A 21,298-nucleotide genomic window follows, 5' to 3' on the forward strand; every position below is an offset into this window, starting at 1 on the left:
AGGGTTGATGGGGAGGTGGAAGGTGGGGCGCCAGAGCCCCTTGCAAGGAACGTGACTACAGCTAATTACAGGAATTGAGAAAGTGGACCCAAGATTACTAACTCCCAACCCACCACCCCAACTCCAATCCTCGGGAACCGGTGGCTGGAGGGGACCCAGCTCGCTCACCTCTGGAGGTGGGGGTGGGCCGAGACCGGCGTCGCTCCGCCCCCGGAGCTGGGCGGGGACCAGTAGGCGGCACCGCACCACCGCGCGCACTCATATAGGGCGCAGCCCCGCGGACGCGGATCGCTGTGGCCGCGCTGAGGATAGAAGGCAGGCGGCGAGATGAGCAGGGCGCCAGCGTTCCTGAGCGCGGCCGAGGTGCAAGAGCACCTCCGCAGCTCCAGCCTCCTCATCCCGCCTCTGGAGGCGGCTCTGGCCAACTTCTCCAGCGGCCCCGAGGGAGGGGTCATGCAGCCGGTGCGCACCGTGGTGCCGGTGGCCAAGCACAGGGGGTGAGTGAGGAAGGCGGGGGCCAGGGGCTGGGAAACTGGAGGGGAGGAAGAAGAGGGGTGCGAAGGGAAGCAGCAGGGGCGGGGGAAAGGAAGGGAGGGCTTTCCTAAGCGCTGCTAATAACAGCTGCTACTTAATGTGTGCGCTACCCGCTGGGCCAAGTGGCCGCTTTACAAGATTTACCTTATTCAGTCGGTAGGTATTGATGCCACCATTTTACTGGAGGGGAAACTGAGACTCAGAGAGATGAAGTGATTTACCCGATGTTACACAGAGAAGTAGGGTGGCTTTTCTCATCCAGACCTGGACTCTTGAATATGCTCTGCATGCTGCTTAAGAGAAGGGCAGAGGAATCGGGGGAAGGGAGAGGGCCAGAAGGGCAGAAACAGAGGAAAGAACCTGGGGAACTTGATAAACACCCCAGTCTTGTTGGGAAGGGGTTGAAGCTGCTCCCTCTCTCCTCATAGTTTCCTGGGGGTCATGCCGGCCTACAGTGCAGCAGAGGACGCCCTGACCACCAAGTTGGTCACCTTCTACGAGGGCCACAGCACCACCTCCACGGTCCCCTCCCATCAGGCCACTGTGCTACTCTTTGAGCCCAGCAATGGCTCCCTTCTGGCGGTGAGCAACTCCTTGCCTGGGGTGGAGCCTGGTCGCTGGGCCCAGAGCTATACTCAGAAGTTAGGTCTGCATTAGCCCTTGGGGGAGTTTTGATTGTGGCCACACATACCCCTCTGTAAGCGATTGGATAGTAGAGACAGTGAAGGTTATCTGTGACCATGTGTCTGTTTCTAGGACTGCCTGAGGACGCATAACACCACCAGAGCCCACTGCTGCTTCAAGTGTATGACATTGTGGAAGTATTAATCTCGTCGTTCTTGTCCTATACCAGTTACTCCAAATATACAGCCTGAACAAGCCCAGTAGCCAAGGAAACATTTACTGAGTGAATCTCTGCAACCTGGAAGAGAAGGGTGTTCCTTAATCCCTGAGAGTCTTTTCTGAGGGGTACACAGTGATCTGTTTTAATATCTAGTAATAGTATTAAAAAGTAGTGGTAGCCCATATTTATTCAGCACTTTTTATGTGTCAGGGACTGTTCAAACACTTCACATGTATTAACTCTCTTAATCTTAGAACCATTCTACGAGGTAAGTAATACTATTACCCCCATTTTGCAGATGAGGAAACTGAGTCATAGAGCAACTATGCCCAACTTACCCAGGTTTACATAGCTAATAAGAGGCATGGCTGGACTTCAGACCTATGCGGTATAAGTCCAGGACCTATACACTCTTAAAACTACACTCTACTTACTGCCTTTCTAACTACCACTTACTGAGTACTCATCATGTGCCAGGCAGGAGGAATTGATCTCATTCAATTCTGACAATTCTTCTGTGGGAGTTCTTACTACACCCCACATCTCCCAATTTCTAGGTCTGTCTGAGCTTGTACTGTTAACTCCTGTGCTCTGTGCCCTCCAAGCTAGCTCTGAGACCAGGCAGTAGAGACGTCATCAGGGACAATCTCTAATTCCACCCAGACCTCCCCTGGATCCTTAGATCTTCCTTCTCCCCTGAATTCCTGGCTCTCTGAGGAACTTGGCTGCTCATTACTCCTCTGGGAAGAATATCTAGCTCTTCCCAACCTACACTCATCCAAGGGAGATGACATCCATGCTACCCACCAACAGTGATGCCCCAAGAAAGTGAGACCAGCTCGGGCTTTGAAACTTAATGACCAGGCCTTAGATCCTTCCTGAGTCTGCTCAGTAGCTAAGTGATTCACTTCCTCATCTATAAAATGAGAATACTCATTCTACCTCCTGAGGGTCAGCTGAGATGAATAACATATAAATGGAGGAGGAGAGTGCAAAGGATGGTGGTTATTAGCCAGGCATAATTCAGAATCACCTGGGGAGTTTTTAAAGACAAGGATGTGTGGGTCCCACCCCTAGAGATTCAGATTCAGTTAATCTAAGGGTTGTGTCTGGGCATCTGTATCTTCACAAAGCTCCCCACATGTGAGGCAGGAGTTGGGAGCCACTGAGAAAGAGTTTTAGGGTACTTGCACAGATGTCAAATGACTTACTCTGATTCCTCAAGTTCCTCCTTAATTTAGTGTTTTGAGAATCTTGGGGCAAGAAAAGATAATGGGCAGTTCATGAGGGCTTGCCATGTGCTAGATGTGTTCAATGTCAATGCATTTAATCCTTACAAAACCCCTCTGAATGGTTGGCATTATCTTTGTTTTTACAGGTGAGGAAATCAGGGCTTAGAGATTAAAAATATTTGTTCAAAGCTGTATTTCTCGTAAGTGGAAGAATTGGATCCAGGTCTGACGCACCCTTTGTAGGATACTATGATACTTCGTAGGACTACCCTTGGAGAGCTACTTCTCTCTACTTAAATAGTGGGTAGGGGTGCTCACTGTCTGTCCTTTCCTCCAAGGTCATGGATGGGAATGTCATAACTGCAAAGAGAACAGCTGCAGTATCTGCCATTGCCACCAAGGTAAGACCAGTGCCTGGCTGTGCTGTCAAGGTGAGTCGGTGGGTGGGGTTGGATGTCTCAAGCCTGAAAGTGGAAGGAAGTGAGGAACTTATTTTGGTTTCCTTTGGACATAGCTGGATCCATGTGCCAAATACGGGATGTCAGGTGAGCACAGTGATTCACAAAATTGTTAGCTACCGTTTAATGAGCAAACCAGATTCCAGGTATCTCACATGCTTTGTTCCTGATCTTCACTTCAACCTTGCAAAGTAGATATGATTATCTCCATTTACCCCATGTAAGGAATGTGGCTCAGAGAGGTTATGTGAGTTGCTCAGGATCACACAGCTACTAAGTGATAGAGCAAGAATTTAAAACTTGACCTCCAACTCCCAGGGCTGCTTTCTTGCCCTTGTACAACACTGCTTCTGTTAGATCAGTGTGGTTGTCCCATAGGCCAGGGACCGTACTGCACAAGAAGCAGAGGGGGAGCTGAACAGATCTGAGCCAGACTCATGCATTCATTCAACCAGTATTGACTGAGATCCTACCCTATGTCGCGCACAGTTATAGATGTTGGGGATACGGCAGTGAACAAGACAGAGAGTGGCAGACACAGGGGAGGTGAGACAATAAACAAAGTAAAAACTAAAACACACAGCATGATTTGCTAAAACATAATTAACCAAAAACAACAAACCCCTTTTTAAGTTTAATAATATGCTAGGATTTGCTGAAACAACCACAACAACATAAAACACATAGTATGTTAGAAGGATGAAAATAAGGTTGACTTAAGAGTACTGGGGAGGGTTACATTTTAAATTATCTAGGAAAGACCTCACTGAGAAGGCGACAGCTGAGTAAAAACCGAGGGGAGTGAGTGAACCAGGCAGGGGCAGAGCTCTCTAGGCAGAAGGTAAAGCAAGTGCTGGGGGCGATGACGTCCCGAAGCAGTGTTGGAGTATCCCACAAGAAAAACAGTATTTTTAGAGGTTAGAGTTAGGAAGAGGAGGCTTTAAAACTGGGTGTCTGTGGGCACGATTGGAGACTGGAATCCTTCCCATTAAATGGAGAATTGCAAAGTCTGGGAATGCTGGTTTATGAGGTCTAAGTATAAAGAAAATGTGGGATCTAGGGGAGGGTTGGCACAGCAAAGACCAGGTGTTCAGACTGTGGGTGTGTTAAAGTCTTCCAGGCACATGATGGGGAGGGAAGAATGAGAGGATTAATCTGGTAATTGTATAGGAAGGGAGTGGACTACAGTATGCACCTCAATGAACTGGTTTTGTTTTACTTTTTTGTTTGTTTGAGTTGTTGTTTGTTTTTCTTTCTTTCTTTCTTTCTTTTTTTTGCTGAGGAAGATTGGCCCTGAGCTAACATCTGTCACCAATCTTCCTCTTTTTGTTTTTGGTTAAGGAGGATTAGCCCTGAGCTAACATCTGTTGCCAGTCTTCCTTTATTGTGTATGTGGGTTGCTGCCACAAGTGGTGACAAGTGACAAGTGGTATAGTCCACACACAAGAACCAAACCCAGGCCCCTGAAGCAGAGTGCAGTGAATTTAACCACTAGGCCACAGGGCCAGCCCCTGTTCTTTTAAAGTTATATCCAGACCCAACTCAGATGGAATTAGTCAAGGGGCTCCTTGAGATTGTTTGCTGGTAACTTAGGAACAGAGTGACTCTAACAATACTGCCTTCCATTTGTGAAGCACTTTGGTCTTTTCCAAAATAACTTCCAACCCATTTTCTTGACTTACCTTTGGGTTTCTGTGAAGAAGGCAGAGCAAGTATCATTGGCCTCATTTTGCTCCGAAGGAAATGGAGTCTAGGGTTTCCTGAAGTCACATAACCCAAGTTGCTGTGGGTCTTGTCTCACATCGGTAGTTTCCACCCCAAACTCTGCAGCAGCATCACCTGGAGGAGTTTTTAAAAATTCAGCTTCCCAAAACCACTGACTCAAAACAGCTGAGGGTGAGGACCAGGAAACTAGTTTGTTTCAATAGTCTCTGGTTGAGTCTGAGGATCAACTAGGTTTGGGGAGCAAACTGTTCCAGACCCAGCCTCAGTTACCCTGGGCTTTGTTGCACTGAGAAAAATCTGCACTCCCAGGAGAGCTGAGAGTCATTGGGTTGAAGCTTCAGCGTTTAGGCTGAAACAGCTTTGTTCCCAGGGGCTCAGATGGGTTATTTCTACAAGGCACGAAGCGTCTATTTTACTTTTTGCCCTGTGAGAGTAGAATGACTTCTTCTCCACCACGTCTCTTTCCCTTAGGGCTTCGGACAGGAGGATGAGAAGTATGGGACGTCTTCAGGTCTGACAGACAGTATAGCTTCTTTGCATTTGGGTTACACATAACCTTAGTTGGGGACTCTGACATGCTTTCTCGAGGTGACAATATGTATCAGACATGCATTTATTTAACAGATATTTGAGTGCCCACTAGGTGCCAGGCCCTGTGCACAGCATGGGGCATAGAATCCTGAGCAAAACCAGACACAGTGCCTGCCATCATGGGGCTCAGAGTCCATTTGAGGAGACAGATATTATTCCAAAGATCATACCAATAAATGTGAAACTACAGCTCTGACAGATACATTGAATGAAAGGGGTGAAGTGCTATGAGAGTGTGAACTGGAGGGTCTTGATCTAGTCTGTGGAATTTGGGAAGATTTTTCCTATGTAAAGGATATCTGAGCTGAGATTTGAAGGATAATAGGAATTACTTGTGAGGTGTGGAGGGGAAAGTATTCCAGGCAGAAGAAAAACCTGTGTAAAGGCCCTGTGGTTGACAGAGACACATGTGCTTGGGCAACTGCAAGGAGGCCAGTGTGGCTGGAGGACAGGAAGTACAGGACAACATGAGAGGTAGCTGGAGAGATGGGAGGGCCAGACCATGCAAGACCTCGGTGAATGCAAATACACTTTCAAACTCTTTGTTTCAGTGAGAAACCTAGCAGGTTCATGTACATGTTTTTAATTATCTTCATGTTTTTGGGAAAAGAATGAAATGCCAGTAATCCTGTTATGATTGAATAAATCTTATAAATGTTATACTATTTAGGAAAAGAGATGTCAATTTTAAAATTATTACCAGGGCAGCAAATTATCAAGTAAGACAACCAATCGGAATTAGAGGTTTAGTTTCAGAGGTTGAAGGTTATTTTTACAGGACACTGAAACAATTTCTGAGGCCCAAGAATAGATTCATATTAGCTAAGAACAGAAAAATATTGGTTTAGTTAAGGAAAAATCACCTAATTCTCCTTATTGGACAAGAGCGTAAGATTGCTAGTTTCGTGGATATTGTCATCTTGAAACCTTTTCCAATTAGCTTCTTTGAAGTATATTTTATGGTTAAAGATGGTATCTCTCCTTCTGCAGCTATAGGAGAGATGAACATCTGCTAATATTTCTGAGACTCCTTTTTGCTGGGAATTAATAATTAAGAAGACTTTTAAGGTTACACTCCAGAATTTCAATAATTAGCATTGTAAGAAAGAGCAGATGCAAGGAGCTCAAATTTTACTAAATGAAATAGAGAAAAGGTAGAAGAGAGTCTTATTTAATACAGATGGTTTGAGGGCCAAGAGATGTCCTTCTTCTATCCCAGTTCTCAACCAAGGACAATTTTACCACCTGCCCCAGGGACCTTTAGCAATGGTTGGAGTCATTTTTGGTTATCACAGCTGCAGGTGTTGGGGGTGCTAAAGGATAGAGGCCAGGGATGCTGCTTAACATCCTATAATGCACAGGACCACCCACCATCCACTCACTTTCCACTCCCCACCTCCCACCACCTGCCGACAAAGAATTATCCAGCCCAAATGTCAGTAGTGCTGAGTCGAGAAACCCTGCTCTGTTTCTTATAGGTAATAGTAGATATGTGCCAATTCTGTGCAAACAAGACTGTCTCGGTCCTCATGGGGCCTACAGACCAGTACAAGAAAATAAATCTCTAAATAAATAAGTGCTATTAAAGTGGTGAATTCTATTAGGGATGTCAAAAAGACTTTACTAGAAGGATGACAAGTGATATGAGTTGATCATAGAACCGCACTCCCAAACGCAGACACACATACTCGCTTAGCAGGTGCCAAAAACGCCAGCTCTACATTCCTCTTTAAAGGAAGACAGAGGGTGAGAAAGAATCAACAGAGAGTGGGCTCAGCAAATATAGCTGAGAACTCGGCTCAGCAAATATAGCTGAGAACCCTGCATCCAAGGATGCTCAGGCATCCAAGGGCTCAGGGCTCTGAGAAGTGGGTGTTGCTTATCATGTCTCTGAGATGGGGTAGCACAGGAGAGAGAATGTGGGCTTTGGAGAATAAAAGATGTGGTTTTAGAGCCCTGCTGTGCCATTTAGTAGTTGTAGGACCCTGAGCAAGCTACTTAACCTGTCTGGACCTCAGTTTATTCATCTGTAATAGGAGGAGAGCAATAGGAATATCTAGCTCATAGGGTCATTGTATGGACTCAATGAGATCATGCAGGTAAAGCATTGGCATACATTAGTTACTCAGTGAAGGCTCCTTCCTTCCCTCTCGACTCTGTGGAGGGCAAGCAGAAACACAAAATGAATCCCCATGACTGCCCGAGAGTTTTGTTGTTGCTGTTTTTAGTATATTTGTCATATAACGTTGTGTAAACTTAAGGGGTACAACATGTTTATTTTGTACATTTATGTATTGTAATATGATTGCCATTGTAGCAGTAATTATAACTTTAGTGATTGGGATAATTAAGTTCTAGTCTCTTAGCTAGTTCGATATTATAATACAGTATCGTTGTCTGTATTCGCTATACTGTGCATTAGATCTCTAGGGCTTGATCTAAAAAAGCCAAACTCTGAAAAACAGAGAATAAAATGCTGGTTACCAGGGGATGGGGGTTGGGGGGATAGGACAAATGTTGCCTGAGAGTTCTTGAGGGAGCTGAATATAGGACAGAAGTCACTCAATAGTCAAACTATTATTTGTTTTCTACCTGGCTGCCAGTGTCTTCCTTGACCTTTTCCATCTCATTTATCTCAAATAGTTTTTGAAACCGCCCAACAGTCAAGTGTTATGCATCCTTGGGGCTGGGGTCCAGGCCTACAGCCATTATGAGGTCTTCACAGAGCAGTTCTCCTTTAAGGAGGTAAGTCAAGGGAAGGTTGTGGGAGATAGAAGGACAGAGTGGCCATGACCTTTGTCTGTGCTCCTTCACTGCAGTGTGTGTCATGCTGAAAGAGTTAGGTCGAGTCCTATCTCGACCATTCTTTTAATGACTTGCCCAGAAGTCCCATAGAAGGTGAAGAGGGGGATGGGGAGGCCTAAATCACCTCTCTCCAGTTTCCCAGCTCACAGGGTTTACCTAGGATGCAGGGAGCCTACTAGGTTAGTTAAAGGATTATATTGTATCCGTTACAGTCATACATCACTTAACCATGGAGTATGTTCTGAGAAATGTGTCGTTAGGCCATTTCATCATTGTGCGAACATCATAATGCACTTACACAAACCTAGATGGTATAGCCTATTACACAACTAGGCTATATGGTACTAATCTTATGGGACCCCCATCGTATATGTAGTCCGTCGTTGACTGAAACATTGTTATGCAGTGAATGACTGTATATACGTTCAGTTGTCCTTTGGACCCCTCTCTGTGCTTCTCTTAGGAGAATCTGGAAGTCTTTAAGTATTCAGGGTTATGGATCCAGGAACTGGGTGCGAGACCTAGAGGATAGAACGCCACAGGTCCCCTTCTGCAGCCTAGATATTGGTCCACCTTTTGCCAATTGTGGCTCACACTTCCGTCTGGAAACATTTTTTTTTTTTTTTTTTTTTAAGATTTTATTTTTTCCTTTTTCTCCCCAAAGCCCCCCGGTACATAGTTGTGTATTCTTCGTTGTGGGTTCTTCTAGTTGTGGCATGTGGGACGCTGCCTCAGCGTGGTCTGATGAGCAGTGCCATGTCCGCGCCCAGGATTCGAACTAACGAAACACTGGGCCGCCTGCAGCGGAGCGCGCGAACTTAACCACTCCGCCACGGGGCCAGCCCCCGTCTGGAAACATTTGATGCTACCTTTTATTTCATTCTTTTGTACATGTGTGAAAGGAGTGGGACAGATTTAAAGTATTTTTTTATGATAAAAATAACACCTTTGCTTTGGGAAATGTAGACTAAAAGGAAGAAAACAAGAGAAAAATTCCCTTTTATCTGTTTTCAAAAACAAGCAGTTAACATTTTCTCATCTTCTCTCATCAGCTTTTTATAACATAGTTTTAATCATGTTAGATATACACAGTTGTGTATCCTGTCTTTTCATTGAATGTTCTAACACCATCTCTTTTCCAGATTACCTGCTTTTTGTATAGTTTTTGCATAGTTTTCTGTCAACAAGGGTGGTATGGTTAACCATTCACTTATGAGGGGGCATATTGTATTATTTTTCACCTTGATTGATGAACTTAGACATAACACTTATTTCCATATTTATTATATTTCCTTATGAAAGATTGTTTAGGCCTTAATTTCACTTGAAAGCTGACAATCCCCACCCTAGATGTCAAAATGTGTTAAGTAAGCTGGCAAGTCCCCACCTCCTGGTGATGCCAGTGACCCCTCCTCTCCCCGCAGCACCTTCCAGGATTTTAACCGTAGCTACTACTCTGCCTTTTCATCTGCCGCACCATCCACTCCTCAGCCCCTTCCAGTCTTTACTTCCCTACACACTCTTCAGAGAGGAAGTTATTCTGTGCACAGCACTGCCATAGGTAATCCTTGTTGGGAATCCCACACCTGCTATGACTCCTTTACAGAGTCTCAAATTAAAGTATGAGTTTGATGCTGACTTTGCCCATAACTCATTCGCATTTTACAGCCATGAAAACTTAGGCTAAATGAGGTTAAGTAACTCCAGGAGCAGTAAATGACAGAACAAGGATTGATTCAAAGCCTACCTAGCTCCAGAACTTGCTCTGCTAATCATGAAGCTATACAATATATATATATACACTTTCTTTCTCTCCCTCTCTCTCTATATATATATTAGCACTATATGTATATTAAGCTGCTGAAGCTGTGTGTCCCAGGCTAGAACTGGAAACCTTCCCCGCTTCTTTATAAGGGGAAAGGGATAGAGAAAGGTCATTTTCAAATATCTGACCAGGTGTCTGCCCAGATTAATGCTTTACCCTTGATCAAATGCTTATTCTCCCTAGGGAATGATTTAAATAACCACAGCCCTTACCCCAGAGTAAGTCAACTTTCCCTTGACTCCCCTGGGCTTGAGGTAACATAAACAGCCAAACAATCATGGCACCAGTGTCCCTCTTGTTACCCCCAATGAAGGTGAGGATATGGAACCGCACCAAGGAAAATGCGGAGAAGTTTGCGGACACAGTGCAAGGAGAGGTCCAGGTGTGTTCATCGGTCCAGGAAGCTGTGACAGGTGCAGATGTGATCATCACAGTCACCATGGCGACAGAGCCCATTTTATTTGGTGAATGGGTGAAGCCAGGGGCTCACATCAATGGTAAGCAGAGTGGCTCCATGAGCCATAGGTAGGTGAAGGCCAGATTCATCCCTCAGCTGGACCAAGGGGCCACACCTGCAGAGCTGTTTTACACATGCAAACTGCTGAGCTTTTTAAGGGCCTCAGAAACATGTGAGCCTTGAAAAACAATATTCACTCCAAAATATGAAACAAAAATCACAAACTTGAAACTAATAAATTCTGTATAATGTAACATTATGGCAAATGATCGGTCACAGCTCAGTTCTTAAATGTAATGAAGTTTAAATTACAAAAGTCAAATGACTCATTTATTCTTAACATTTAGAATTACAAAAAAATTCTTTTTTAATTGCAACGCAAAAGACATTGAATGTGACATGTGGATGCTTTTTAATATGTGTGATGGGATGGATGGGACTCTAAACAAAAAGAGTTCCCCGGCCCTCTGAAGATCCTCAAATGGCCTTGGGGGTTATAGCAAGAGCTGGTTTATATTGAATCCTTACTATTACAGATGCTGTTCTAAATTTTTTATTTATATTAGATCATTTAATCCTTACAACAACCTTGTGAGGTAGGTGCTATTATTATCATGACCCCCATTTTACAGGTGGTAAACAAAGGCAAGGAGAGATTAAGTAATTTGCCTAAAGCCTGAGGTTCTTAGTGGCAGAACTGGGATTTGAACTAGACAATCTACCCTCAGAGCCCAAGCTCTTGAATAATACTCTATATTATCTTTCAGTAAGAAGACTGGATTCTGGTGAGCTAGCAGGCGAAGACTAGAGGATTTAAAGGTGTTATCAGTGCCCCATGTTTTAGTGACAAGCACCTGGTGTGAACTCAAAAGCTAAGATCTCTGCACACGTTGGCAGATGGGCAGGCAAGAGCTGAGTACCATGATGGTGCATCCATTTACAAATGTGTACTGAATCTCTGCCATGTGCCAGGCACTGTTCTAGATACTGAGGGTGCCACAGTAAACCAGCACTCAAGGTCACTGCTTTCCTGGTGCCTACAAATACACGAACTAGATAGTTCCGACTAAAGATAAGTTCTGTGAAGAGAACGAAAAATGGCATGTTTGAAGAATGGGCCAAAGTAAATTGAAGGTCTCCGCCTGTGTGGGACTGGTGTTATGATGTGGGTCCATGGGGTGGGTAAGAGGTATGGTTTAGTTGGTAGGTAAGAGATTGTTCGGAGCTAGCTTTATGGACAGTAGGACCATTTCAGGAAGGACTTGGGAAATCAAGAGAAACCAGTTCTTGGTTAAATAAGACAACAGCTAAATCATCAGCAAGGCTGATTTGTTTTTTCAGCTTAAAACAGCACATATTTATCATCTCACAGTTTCTGGTTCAAGGAGTCTGTGCGTGGGTTAAGTGGGCCCACTGCTCACACAGGGATGAAATCAAGATGTCATCTGGGCTGCAGTCTCTTCTAGAGTTCTCTTCCAGGCTCACGTGGTTGTGGCAGGTTCCTTACGTTGTAGGACAAAGGTGTCCATTTCCTTGCGGCCACTCTTAGCTCCTAGAGGCTGCCCACATTCCTTGTCCTATGGACACTCCATCTTCCAAGTGAATAACAGAATCTCCATCATGTTGGATCCCTCTCATGCTTTGAATCTCTCTCCAGGAAGGCCTGACTTGATTTTGAGTCAGGGCGTCTCTTATATTTCCCTACCCTAAAGACAAATTGGTTTATCTGTTCACGGAGGCATCAAATATACTTAAGAAAAGTATATTACAAATGTGATTGACTGGGAAACGCCAATGACAGATTTTGCTTACTTTACAGGTTGACTAAGAGACAGGCCCAATTCCAGCCTCCCCTGCATTTCCCTCCTCCTGCCTGCACCCCCCACCAGCCAGTGTCTGACCCTCACCCATTCCAGCCCCATTGAAGCAAGCCAGAGCCCAGTCTGAGTCGGGCCCCTCCCTTCGCTGCCTGGCCCACCTCCATCTCCCCGAGTGGCCTCACACAACCCTTTGAGAACTCGCCCTGCTCAGGAGAACTGGGGGAACAAGTGCAATGAGAAGAGGTGGCTTGAGAAGCTAGGGTTTTTCCCACCAGCTTATGATTTATTTACGAGCTTCATTAGTTAGTGCTTTTGTTCTGTAGAACTCCCCAAACAACCTTCAAGATGGACATTTTTACACCACTGTCTTTGAGAATTAGAGTGAAGGAGAACAGCAGGAGAGGGAAAAAGTAGAGAAAACTGGATGGCAGTGTGAGAAGGCATATAAATGCTGCCTTATATTGGTATCAGGCTTTATAGCAGCTTCCAAAGACCACTGGCTATGGGCTGGATCCAGCCAGCAGATATGTTTTGTTTGAACCATAGAGTGTTCTTCACACAAGAAATAACATATGCAAATAGATTTCCTGCTCCTCTTTGAAAAAAAAAAATGGGAATATCTAACAGTGGCCCTGCATTCTCACGTGGCAACAATTAGCTGGAGCGAACAATGTCTCCTTTAGAAGGGCCCGCTTTCTTCTGTGTACCTCGGTCTTCACCATTTCCAATCCAGTCCCTCTGACCAGCTTTGCTCGTTTTCATTACCTGTCTGACCCTGCAGGCATTTGGCTGCAGCCTCTGCATTATCCTATGTGCCGGTGCCAGAAAGCATGATTCTTTGGATTCACTGTTACAGTTCTGGACTCTGCAGAGGATGTGAAAGCTCAGTGTCAGGATGGAGCCAATTTTTTTTTATTGGATTTTCTCTGTGACTCTGACAGTGGGCTGTTTTGTCGTGAGTTAAGAGAGAAGTGGTTGGGAGTGAGGAATGCAGACAGACAGACAGAAGGCAAAGGCGTGTGGGGTATGAATGAGCTGCAAGGGCTATCTCTGTTTCAGGGTTTTTGTAAGGAAGGCACTGCTCCTGATAAGTGGAGGAGGCACGAGAGGCGTGGCACTCTCCCAGACCTGGATACACTTATTAGACACATAACCTTGGCAAGCACCTTCATTTCTTTCAGCCTCAGTTTGTGTATCTCTTCAATGGGAACCGGACATGAAATGTACTTGTGAAGACTATAAATAGTACGTGTGAAACATCCCACAGAGAGTAGGCACCCAGTAAATGAATGCTAAGTTGCCCCAAATCTTTTAGGAATGAGATGAGATATGAAATGGAAAGGGAAAAGTGGTAGGTATTATTCTTATTAGTGGGTATTCAGTCTTGCTGATTGGGAAGGGGTTGGCCTGGGGAAATGAAGCATTCCAAATCCTAATGTTCTGACGTGCTGTCTGTCACCTCCTTTTCCCTACCCTTCTTCCATTCTTTGGCACATTTAGTATCCCTTGCAACTATTTCTGGGTTCAGGGTCTGTTTTGCTGTCTCTCAGCCATCGGAGCGAGCAGACCTGACTGGAGAGAGCTGGATGACGGGCTCATGAAACAAGCTGTGCTGTATGTGGATTCGCAGGAGGCTGCCCTGAAAGAGTCTGGAGATGTTCTCTTGTCAGGGGTGAGCCTGTTCTCCTAGTGGGCTGTTGCCTGCTGGCCTCATCTGGATCCCAGGGTTTCATTAACTTCCCCTTCCATTAGGCCTACTCCAGATCTCAGTCTGCCCCACCTCTTTGTGAGATGACAGCTCCTAAACATCTCTCAATCCTTTCTAATGCTCTTTCAGAATAAAGTGGCCATTATGGTAGTAACATGTATTTTCCTTTGCCTGGAGAGAGAAGCTTGATGGATTCTATTGGACTTGGCTGCCCTATAAAGCAGTAGGGTTGGCACATAGGAGCCTGTAGCAGCCTGGAAACCTTCCAAACGTGGCCAACAAAATAGGACTATGGTTGGCCACTTTCTGGCCTTTTTCTTTTGTAATCAGGGCATAGAAGCAAGAAGGGGACTGCCAAAATGAGTGTTCAGATAAGATCATGCCTGTTTCCTCACCAAGACAGTGTCCTGGCAGGACATTCCCCTGTCTGCAAATCTGTATCTCTGCATTCATGGTATCATAAAAGCAGATGCTACCCAAAAAGGATTTAAAGGGTTAGCATCCTCCCTGACATCACCTAGTGTACAAACAGTCTTTTTATCAAGTTTATCCCTTATGCAGTTCAGGGATGCCTTCCCTGCCCTGGCTTCAGAACCCAGCTGGAGCAGACATTAGCTCCATGGCCTGGGTCGCTGTGTGTTCATTTCACAGGCCGAGATCTTTGCTGAGCTGGGAGAAGTAGTGAAGGGAGTGAAGCAAGCCCACTGTGAGCAGACCACGGTGTTCAAGTCTTTGGGTAAGGGCCATTGCTCTCAAGGGCACAAATCTAACCAGAGCTCAAGTAGGTTTACCCATTGGTGGGAAGAGGAATGAGTCACCAGGCTGCTTAGCTGAATCATTGTGAAATCTATCATTTGGGTCAATTATTTACATGTCTTAGCATAGTGGTTAAGCCCATGAACTCTGGAACTAGGAAGTCCTGGAGTGGATCCCCTTGTCTGCCACTCTCTGAGCATGCATTTTTGGCCAAGCGACCTCACCTCTCTGAGCCACGGTTTCTTTTCCACCTGTTACCTCGAATTTCTGTAAGAATTAGGTGAGATATGCATGTAAAACGATTTGTACATAGCGAGTGTCAGCAGTAAATCATTTACACTTAGATCTAAATGAAACTCAGAAGAAGATATCCTTCAGAGGTGGGGGATAAAGATGTTAAAAGACAGGGAGCTTAAGGGAAATGGCAGGGAAACCCAACGTGAGAGAGACCCAGACAGGAAGTACAGCCTGAGACCTCTTTTCCCTCCTTCCCTACCCTCCTGTTTGCTGTTTGGAGGAGGGCGTCCATAGGGAGCCGCGTTACCACATGAATTGGTATAGGCAGAAGCCCAACAAAGGATGGGCTCCTAGTGACAGGTCTGCCCCTCAGCCCAGCTCTCACACTTCACCAGATTTAAGGACACAGACGTACATGGTAACAGAGCTGATATTCAGCTGATACACCTAAAATATGGAAATACTCCCAAACTGGTGAGTAAACAGAGCCCCTCAAGAGTGTCCTCTCTCGAGATCTTCCGTATTTCCTATGGTGAAGCACCCAAAGCTTTAAAGCTTAGCAGAGCATTAGGAATGCTCCACCCATGCTGATCACTCAGTATTCATGACTTGCAGGCTGTTAAACATTTTTAAAATCTCTCATGCATAGGAAGACAGGCAAAGGCAGTATAAACTTTACCCAGAGCCTGGTTCAGACATCCAGTTTTGTCTGAAAGTTTCAGAGTTTTAGCAGGTCAGAGGTCAGCCAACCCCCTGCAGGAGATAGAACACTGCAGAAACCTACTCTATCGTTTTGAGCTGTTTTTGTTTTCTCACTTTTGGGAATTGGTTTATTGGCATATCCTTTCATCTAGCAGGTGCATATTAAACACCTATTACATATCAGGCTCTGTAACTGGGTGCAGCAGTAACTACAAAAATCAGTAAAAACCAGCCCCCTCCCTTTAAGAACATGTACCTGTTAGAGGTTAAAGTGTGTAACCAAAACTACAAGACAAAGAGGGATCGCTAAAGGATGCAGGGTTTGGACTAGACTGGGGGTCAGCAAACTACAGCTTGTGGGCCAAACCCAGCCCACCACCTGTTTTTTGTTTTTTTTGTTTGGTGAGAAAGATTGGCCCTGACCTAACATCTGTTGCTAATCTTCCTCTTTTTGCTTGAGGAAAATTGTCACTGAGCTAATATCTGTGCCAATCTTCCTCTATTTTGTATGTGGGACACCACCACAGTATGGCTTGATGCGTGATGTGTAGGTCTGTGCCTAGGATCTGAATCCATGAACCCTGAGCTGCCAAAGCAAAGCACACAAACCTAACACCTCTACGCCACTGGGCCAGCCCCTCACCACCTGTTTTTGTCCAGCCCATGAGCTAGGAATGGTTTTTACATTTTCACGACTGGAAAAAAACAAAAAAATACTATTTTGTGACACATGAAAATTCTATGAAATTCAAACTTCAGTGTCCATAAAGAAAGTTTTATTGGACACAGCCAATCTCGTTTGTTTACCTAATGTCTATTGCTGCTTCTGGACTACAATGGCAGAGCTGAGTAACTGCAACAGAGACCATATGGCCTGCAAAGCCTAAAATGTTTATCATCTGGCCCTTGACAGAAAGTTTTCTGAACCCTGAACTAAACTTTGAGGGACGCTTAAAATTTGTTTGATGGGCATTTCTTGCTTAGTGTCAAATTCTCTGCCTCACCCTGCCCCTTACAGACCCTCCAAGCCGGAGCTTACCTCCGGATACCAGTCCATGTTACCCTGATGAACATTAGCAGGACAATGTATCAGGAACCTGCCAGTCAAGGGGCCTGGGCTGTTTCAGGAGAAGTTGTTCTGACAAAAAGTGAACCACATTTCCATCCCTTTCAGGAATGGCAGTAGAAGACTTGGTTGCAGCCAAGCTAGTGTACGATTCCTGGTCATCTGGTAAATAAAATGAAGGAACTTTGCATTGAAGTGGATGCTACAGCTCAAGGGATGTTGCCACCAAGTGTCTCATAAGTTCCAGATCAAATGAGGAAGCCCAGTGCCCAGTGAGCTATAGTTTTGTGCTTATCATGTCTTACCTTAAATAATGAAATCCCCACTTGTGTTTGTAGTTGGAAAGCAAAACTAGGTAGCCATTCTTCTGTAACACCAGACTATGCTAGCTCTCTTTCCCCCCTGTATTTCACTACTTTTGTAATTCCTTGAAATAAAGCATTTGCCAATTCTGCAGTTCTTGCTTCAGTAAGTTCTATCCCTCATGGCAAGGAAAGTGAGGGGATCAGGTGCTTCCACTCACTCCCTGGGGAAGCTCCAATGACTATAATTAAATTTTTTTCTATTTTTTAAATTGACATACAATTTACATACCATAAAATTCACCAGTTTAAAGTGTACAATTCATTGGTTTTTAGTATATTCACAGAATTGTGCAACCATCACCACTGTCTAATTCCAGAACATTTTCATCACCCCAAGAAGAAACAGGATTCCTGTTAGCAGTCACTCCCCATCGTCCTTTCTTCCCCGCCCCTGGCAACCACTAATCTACTTTCTATCTTTATGGATTTACCTCTTCTGGACTTTTCATATTAATGGAGTCATACAATATATAGCCTTTGGTTTCTGGCTTATAATTAAAATTTCAGGGAACAATGCAGTTTCTATATTGGTCAGAACTCCTTTGATCACAAGTGGTAGAGACCACAACTCCAACTACCTCAAGCTAAGTGAATGAATGAATGAATGAAGAATGGAATTTATTGGCTCTTACAATTAAGAAGTACACAGGTAACTGGTTTCAGCTACAACTGTATCCAGGGGCTTCAGGTATCATCAGGACCCAGTCTGACTCACTCCATCTCTCAGCTCTGTTTTCTTCAGTGTTGGCTCCGTGATCAAGCAAGCTCTCCTCTGGTAGTAGCAGAACGTTTGCCAGTAGCTCCTGAATCATAGATTGTCCTCTTCAGCAACCCTGACAGAAATAGAGAGTCTCTTCCTTAAGAGTTGAAAGATCTGGAACTGAGACTCACTGGACCATCTGAGTCATGTGCCCATTTCTGTGCCTAACATTGTGGCTAAAAGAGATGGGATACTCGGGCACAGGCCAGGGCCATGTGTCTATCCCTGAACCATCACAGCATCCAGGGGGATCTGACGCCCCCCTTGAAGTCAGGAGAGCAATCAGCCTATCTGACCACATGAGCTGACAGAATGGAAAGGGTCTCTTTATCAAAAAGAGGGAGGACTGGATATTGGATAGGCAAATCTACAGCTGTCCACTACAGCATCAGTGTTGAAAGGACCACTAGAGGTCATCTAGTCCAACCTCCTCAGCGTACACATGGAGAAACTGAGGTGCACAGATGCTTCCCCCAGGACCCTTGAGTCACTAGCAGAGTTGTGTTGCCCTTGTCCTGCCAAAGACCCCGTCCAAATCCACCCCCACCCCAGGGCTGATTACCAGATAAGTCAGCAGCAAAGAAAATCATGTTCTACTGCTTTGTTTTCCTACCCAAACTCTTCCTGGCAGGTCATCTTCATGCTCCAGGTAGCTTAGCCAAAAGTTTATTGTGTTTGTCAGGCTGTCGGACAGGGGACTTGGCACTGGAGTAAAATACCCATGATCTGCTTCCACACACGTCAAGTGACTGTGGAGTCTCTCCGGGGAACTTAATGGTCACAACCCTAAGGGATGTGTAGAGAAGGGTGTGTGAGGATGAGATTATTAAAAGTGCCTTAATTCACTCATAGATTTCTTCTTTTGTTCTTTCCATAACAGTCCCTACAGTCTCTCTGTGCTAGGCCGCTGAGATACAACAGAAAACAGTCCTCCCCCAACAAAGAGAACAGTCTGGGAAGACAGATGTGTCAAAAGATAATTACAGGACCATGCTTTGGTGTTACAGGAACATACAGTACAGGGGCCCAGCAGGAAATAGATGCCATACTCAAAAGGGGTGACTGAAGAGAACTTAATGAAGAGACTGTTTAAAAAGGAGAGGGCAGAGTTAAAAGAAGAAGAGGATCGTGAAGCAGCCCAGGGCTAGCAACAGTAAGAAGTTGCTACCACTGCTGAGCTTGCAGGAGCAGTGAGGGAACCCAGCAAGCACTGGAGCTATAGCAGAAGGTTGCCAAAAAGTGCTATGGGCTTAGATGAAGGAAGGCAGCCACTGCCCTGCAAGAAAGAAACAGGTGGAATAAGTGTCTCACTCTGTCTTTCCTCCTCTAGTCTCCTGATGGTACCTCTCATTGGCCAAACCCAACCAGAAGCCCAAGGGCAAGGGAGCCCTTTGATGCAGTCCACGGAGGTCAACCAGTGGGACACGGAGGAGGGTAGAAAATAGCAGAGACAGGTTCTGGAGGGTTAAACAGAAGATGGCCTACACAGCTAGGAAGAGTACCCAACCTAGACTGGGCGCAGAGAGGGTAAATCTCTCAATAGGAGTGGCTACATGGAGGAAAGGTTTTCCAGGAAGAGGGATGATGGCATGCAAAGACACAGTCTTATGAGAGGCATGCTATATTCAGGATCTACAAGAAATCTGATGTGGCTGTAATTAGGGGACAGAGAGAGGAATGGTCAGAGATGAGATCAGAGGTTTGTTAGGTTAAACTCGCCATTCATAAAAAGAGGAAGAGTAGATTTAGAGCTGGGTTTCTCGATCTCTGCACTATGGACATTTGGATTCAGATAATTCTTTGTTGTAGGGGGGTGTCCTATACATCGTAGGATGTTTAGTATCCATTGTTTCTACCCGATAGATATCAGTAGCATCAAATCATATAAGATCAAAAATGTCTCCAGACATTGCCAGATGTCTCCTGGGAGCTAAAGAGCAAAATCATCCCAGTTAAGAACCAATGACTTGGGAGAAAATGAGTTCAGGTTTGGACACACTGAGTTTGAGAAACGTGTGAGACATTTGAGGGGAGATTCAGATAAGCACTTGGGCTTATAGATTTGCAGCTCACAACAATGGTCTGGGCTGGTGACTCAGATTTAGGAATTACGAGCATATAACTGACCTGTATAACATGATGACCTGAAATATAAGCACAGTATGCATTTACCATGCCATAACTTCAACTCCTCCCTTCAGTGAAATGTTCTTTCTTTCTTGTTGACTTTTATGTTAGATTACAAAGGGGAAAAAAAAAGTGAAGGGGATGGGGGAGTCAGACAGCATTGGATTGAGCTGTTCTAAGCATCTAGTTTAAAGGATGGAGGTCTGAGTTCAGTGAATCTTTAAACTCATCCTGGCTCATACTCTGGTCTTTGTCTCCAGAAAAGACTTTTATATTGCTGTAGCTTCTTCTCTTAGGCTTCTTTTGTTTGGTTTAGTTTGAAAGATCTAGAATTCTTAGAACATATATAACCTTTTATAGCATGGTGTAAAACTATGTTATAACATAATGCTTCATGATGGAGAGGCTATATCCTCCATGACGAAAAGTTGGGAGAACCCTCACTTGTTGATTCTGTAAACAAATCATAAGAGGCCAAGAGCCCACAAGAAGAGCATAAAGGTGCCCAGTAAGACCCCCAACGACAATCTCGCCAAAAGAGGTGGGAGTTGCGTGTTCAGGCTCATTTCTCCAACCTGACTGGTGACACTCTCCACTATGTCATACTTGGGTCAGGAAATGGATCAAGAGTGGTTTGGGCAAGCAGGAGAAGGTTTTTGCCTTTCCAAGTTACTCCTTTTGATGTCATATTACCAAACCCCACCGTTGGATGCTGTGCAAAACACTGAAGTCAGTGAAATGTCTAGGAATCAACAGACCAGAGTAATCTGCATCTTGCCTCCAGCCCAGGCATAGCATCTACTTATTCAACAATATTTATGGAACACCTGCTGTGTGACAGACAAGCACTTGGTGCAAGCGATGTATCAGTGAATACAGGACAGAGAACACTCCTTGTCCTCAGGGAGCTTACTTTGTAGTAGGGCAGGACCTGGCTTCTCTGCTAGGGAAGTCAGTATAGGAGAGTTCCCAGGAGCAAGAACCCTTTAATTAGCCACCTCTGCTCCCTGATATATAAGATCCAAGTGAATTCTGACTGTTTTGCTCACACATTTAGAGCCAATCTTTGCGATAATCGTAGACAAAGTATTTACCCTTTAAATGGAACAACAGGAGACATTCAGGGGATGGTAGATGAGCATATGGAATCTACAAGCTGGGATACCTTAAAAATAAAATGCACCTGTTGGAAAAAATACAACTTCACTTCTCACAACCCATTCTGGCCTCACAAAAGTTTATGTTATTTGTAATTACATAAAAGGATTATGTTTGTTCCCTTCTTT

The 21,298-nt window shown here is 44.8% G+C and overlaps 1 protein-coding gene across 1 annotated transcript; it reads left to right on the forward strand.

Moving 5' to 3' along the window:
* The first annotated feature begins 211 nt into the window (after positions 1-211).
* Positions 212-17,216, forward strand: CRYM (crystallin mu). Its single transcript, XM_014857905.3, has 8 exons — positions 212-497; positions 963-1,116; positions 2,949-3,011; positions 8,028-8,129; positions 10,328-10,511; positions 13,842-13,963; positions 14,651-14,735; positions 16,869-17,216. The coding sequence occupies exons 1-8, from the start codon at positions 328-330 to the stop codon at positions 16,931-16,933; spliced, it is 945 nt and encodes a 314-aa protein (XP_014713391.3). The 5' UTR covers positions 212-327; the 3' UTR covers positions 16,934-17,216.
* The last annotated feature ends 4,082 nt before the right edge of the window (positions 17,217-21,298 follow it).

This window comes from Equus asinus, chromosome 14 (assembly GCF_041296235.1).
Source record: "Equus asinus isolate D_3611 breed Donkey chromosome 14, EquAss-T2T_v2, whole genome shotgun sequence".
NCBI classification, from domain to species: Eukaryota; Metazoa; Chordata; class Mammalia; order Perissodactyla; family Equidae; genus Equus; species Equus asinus.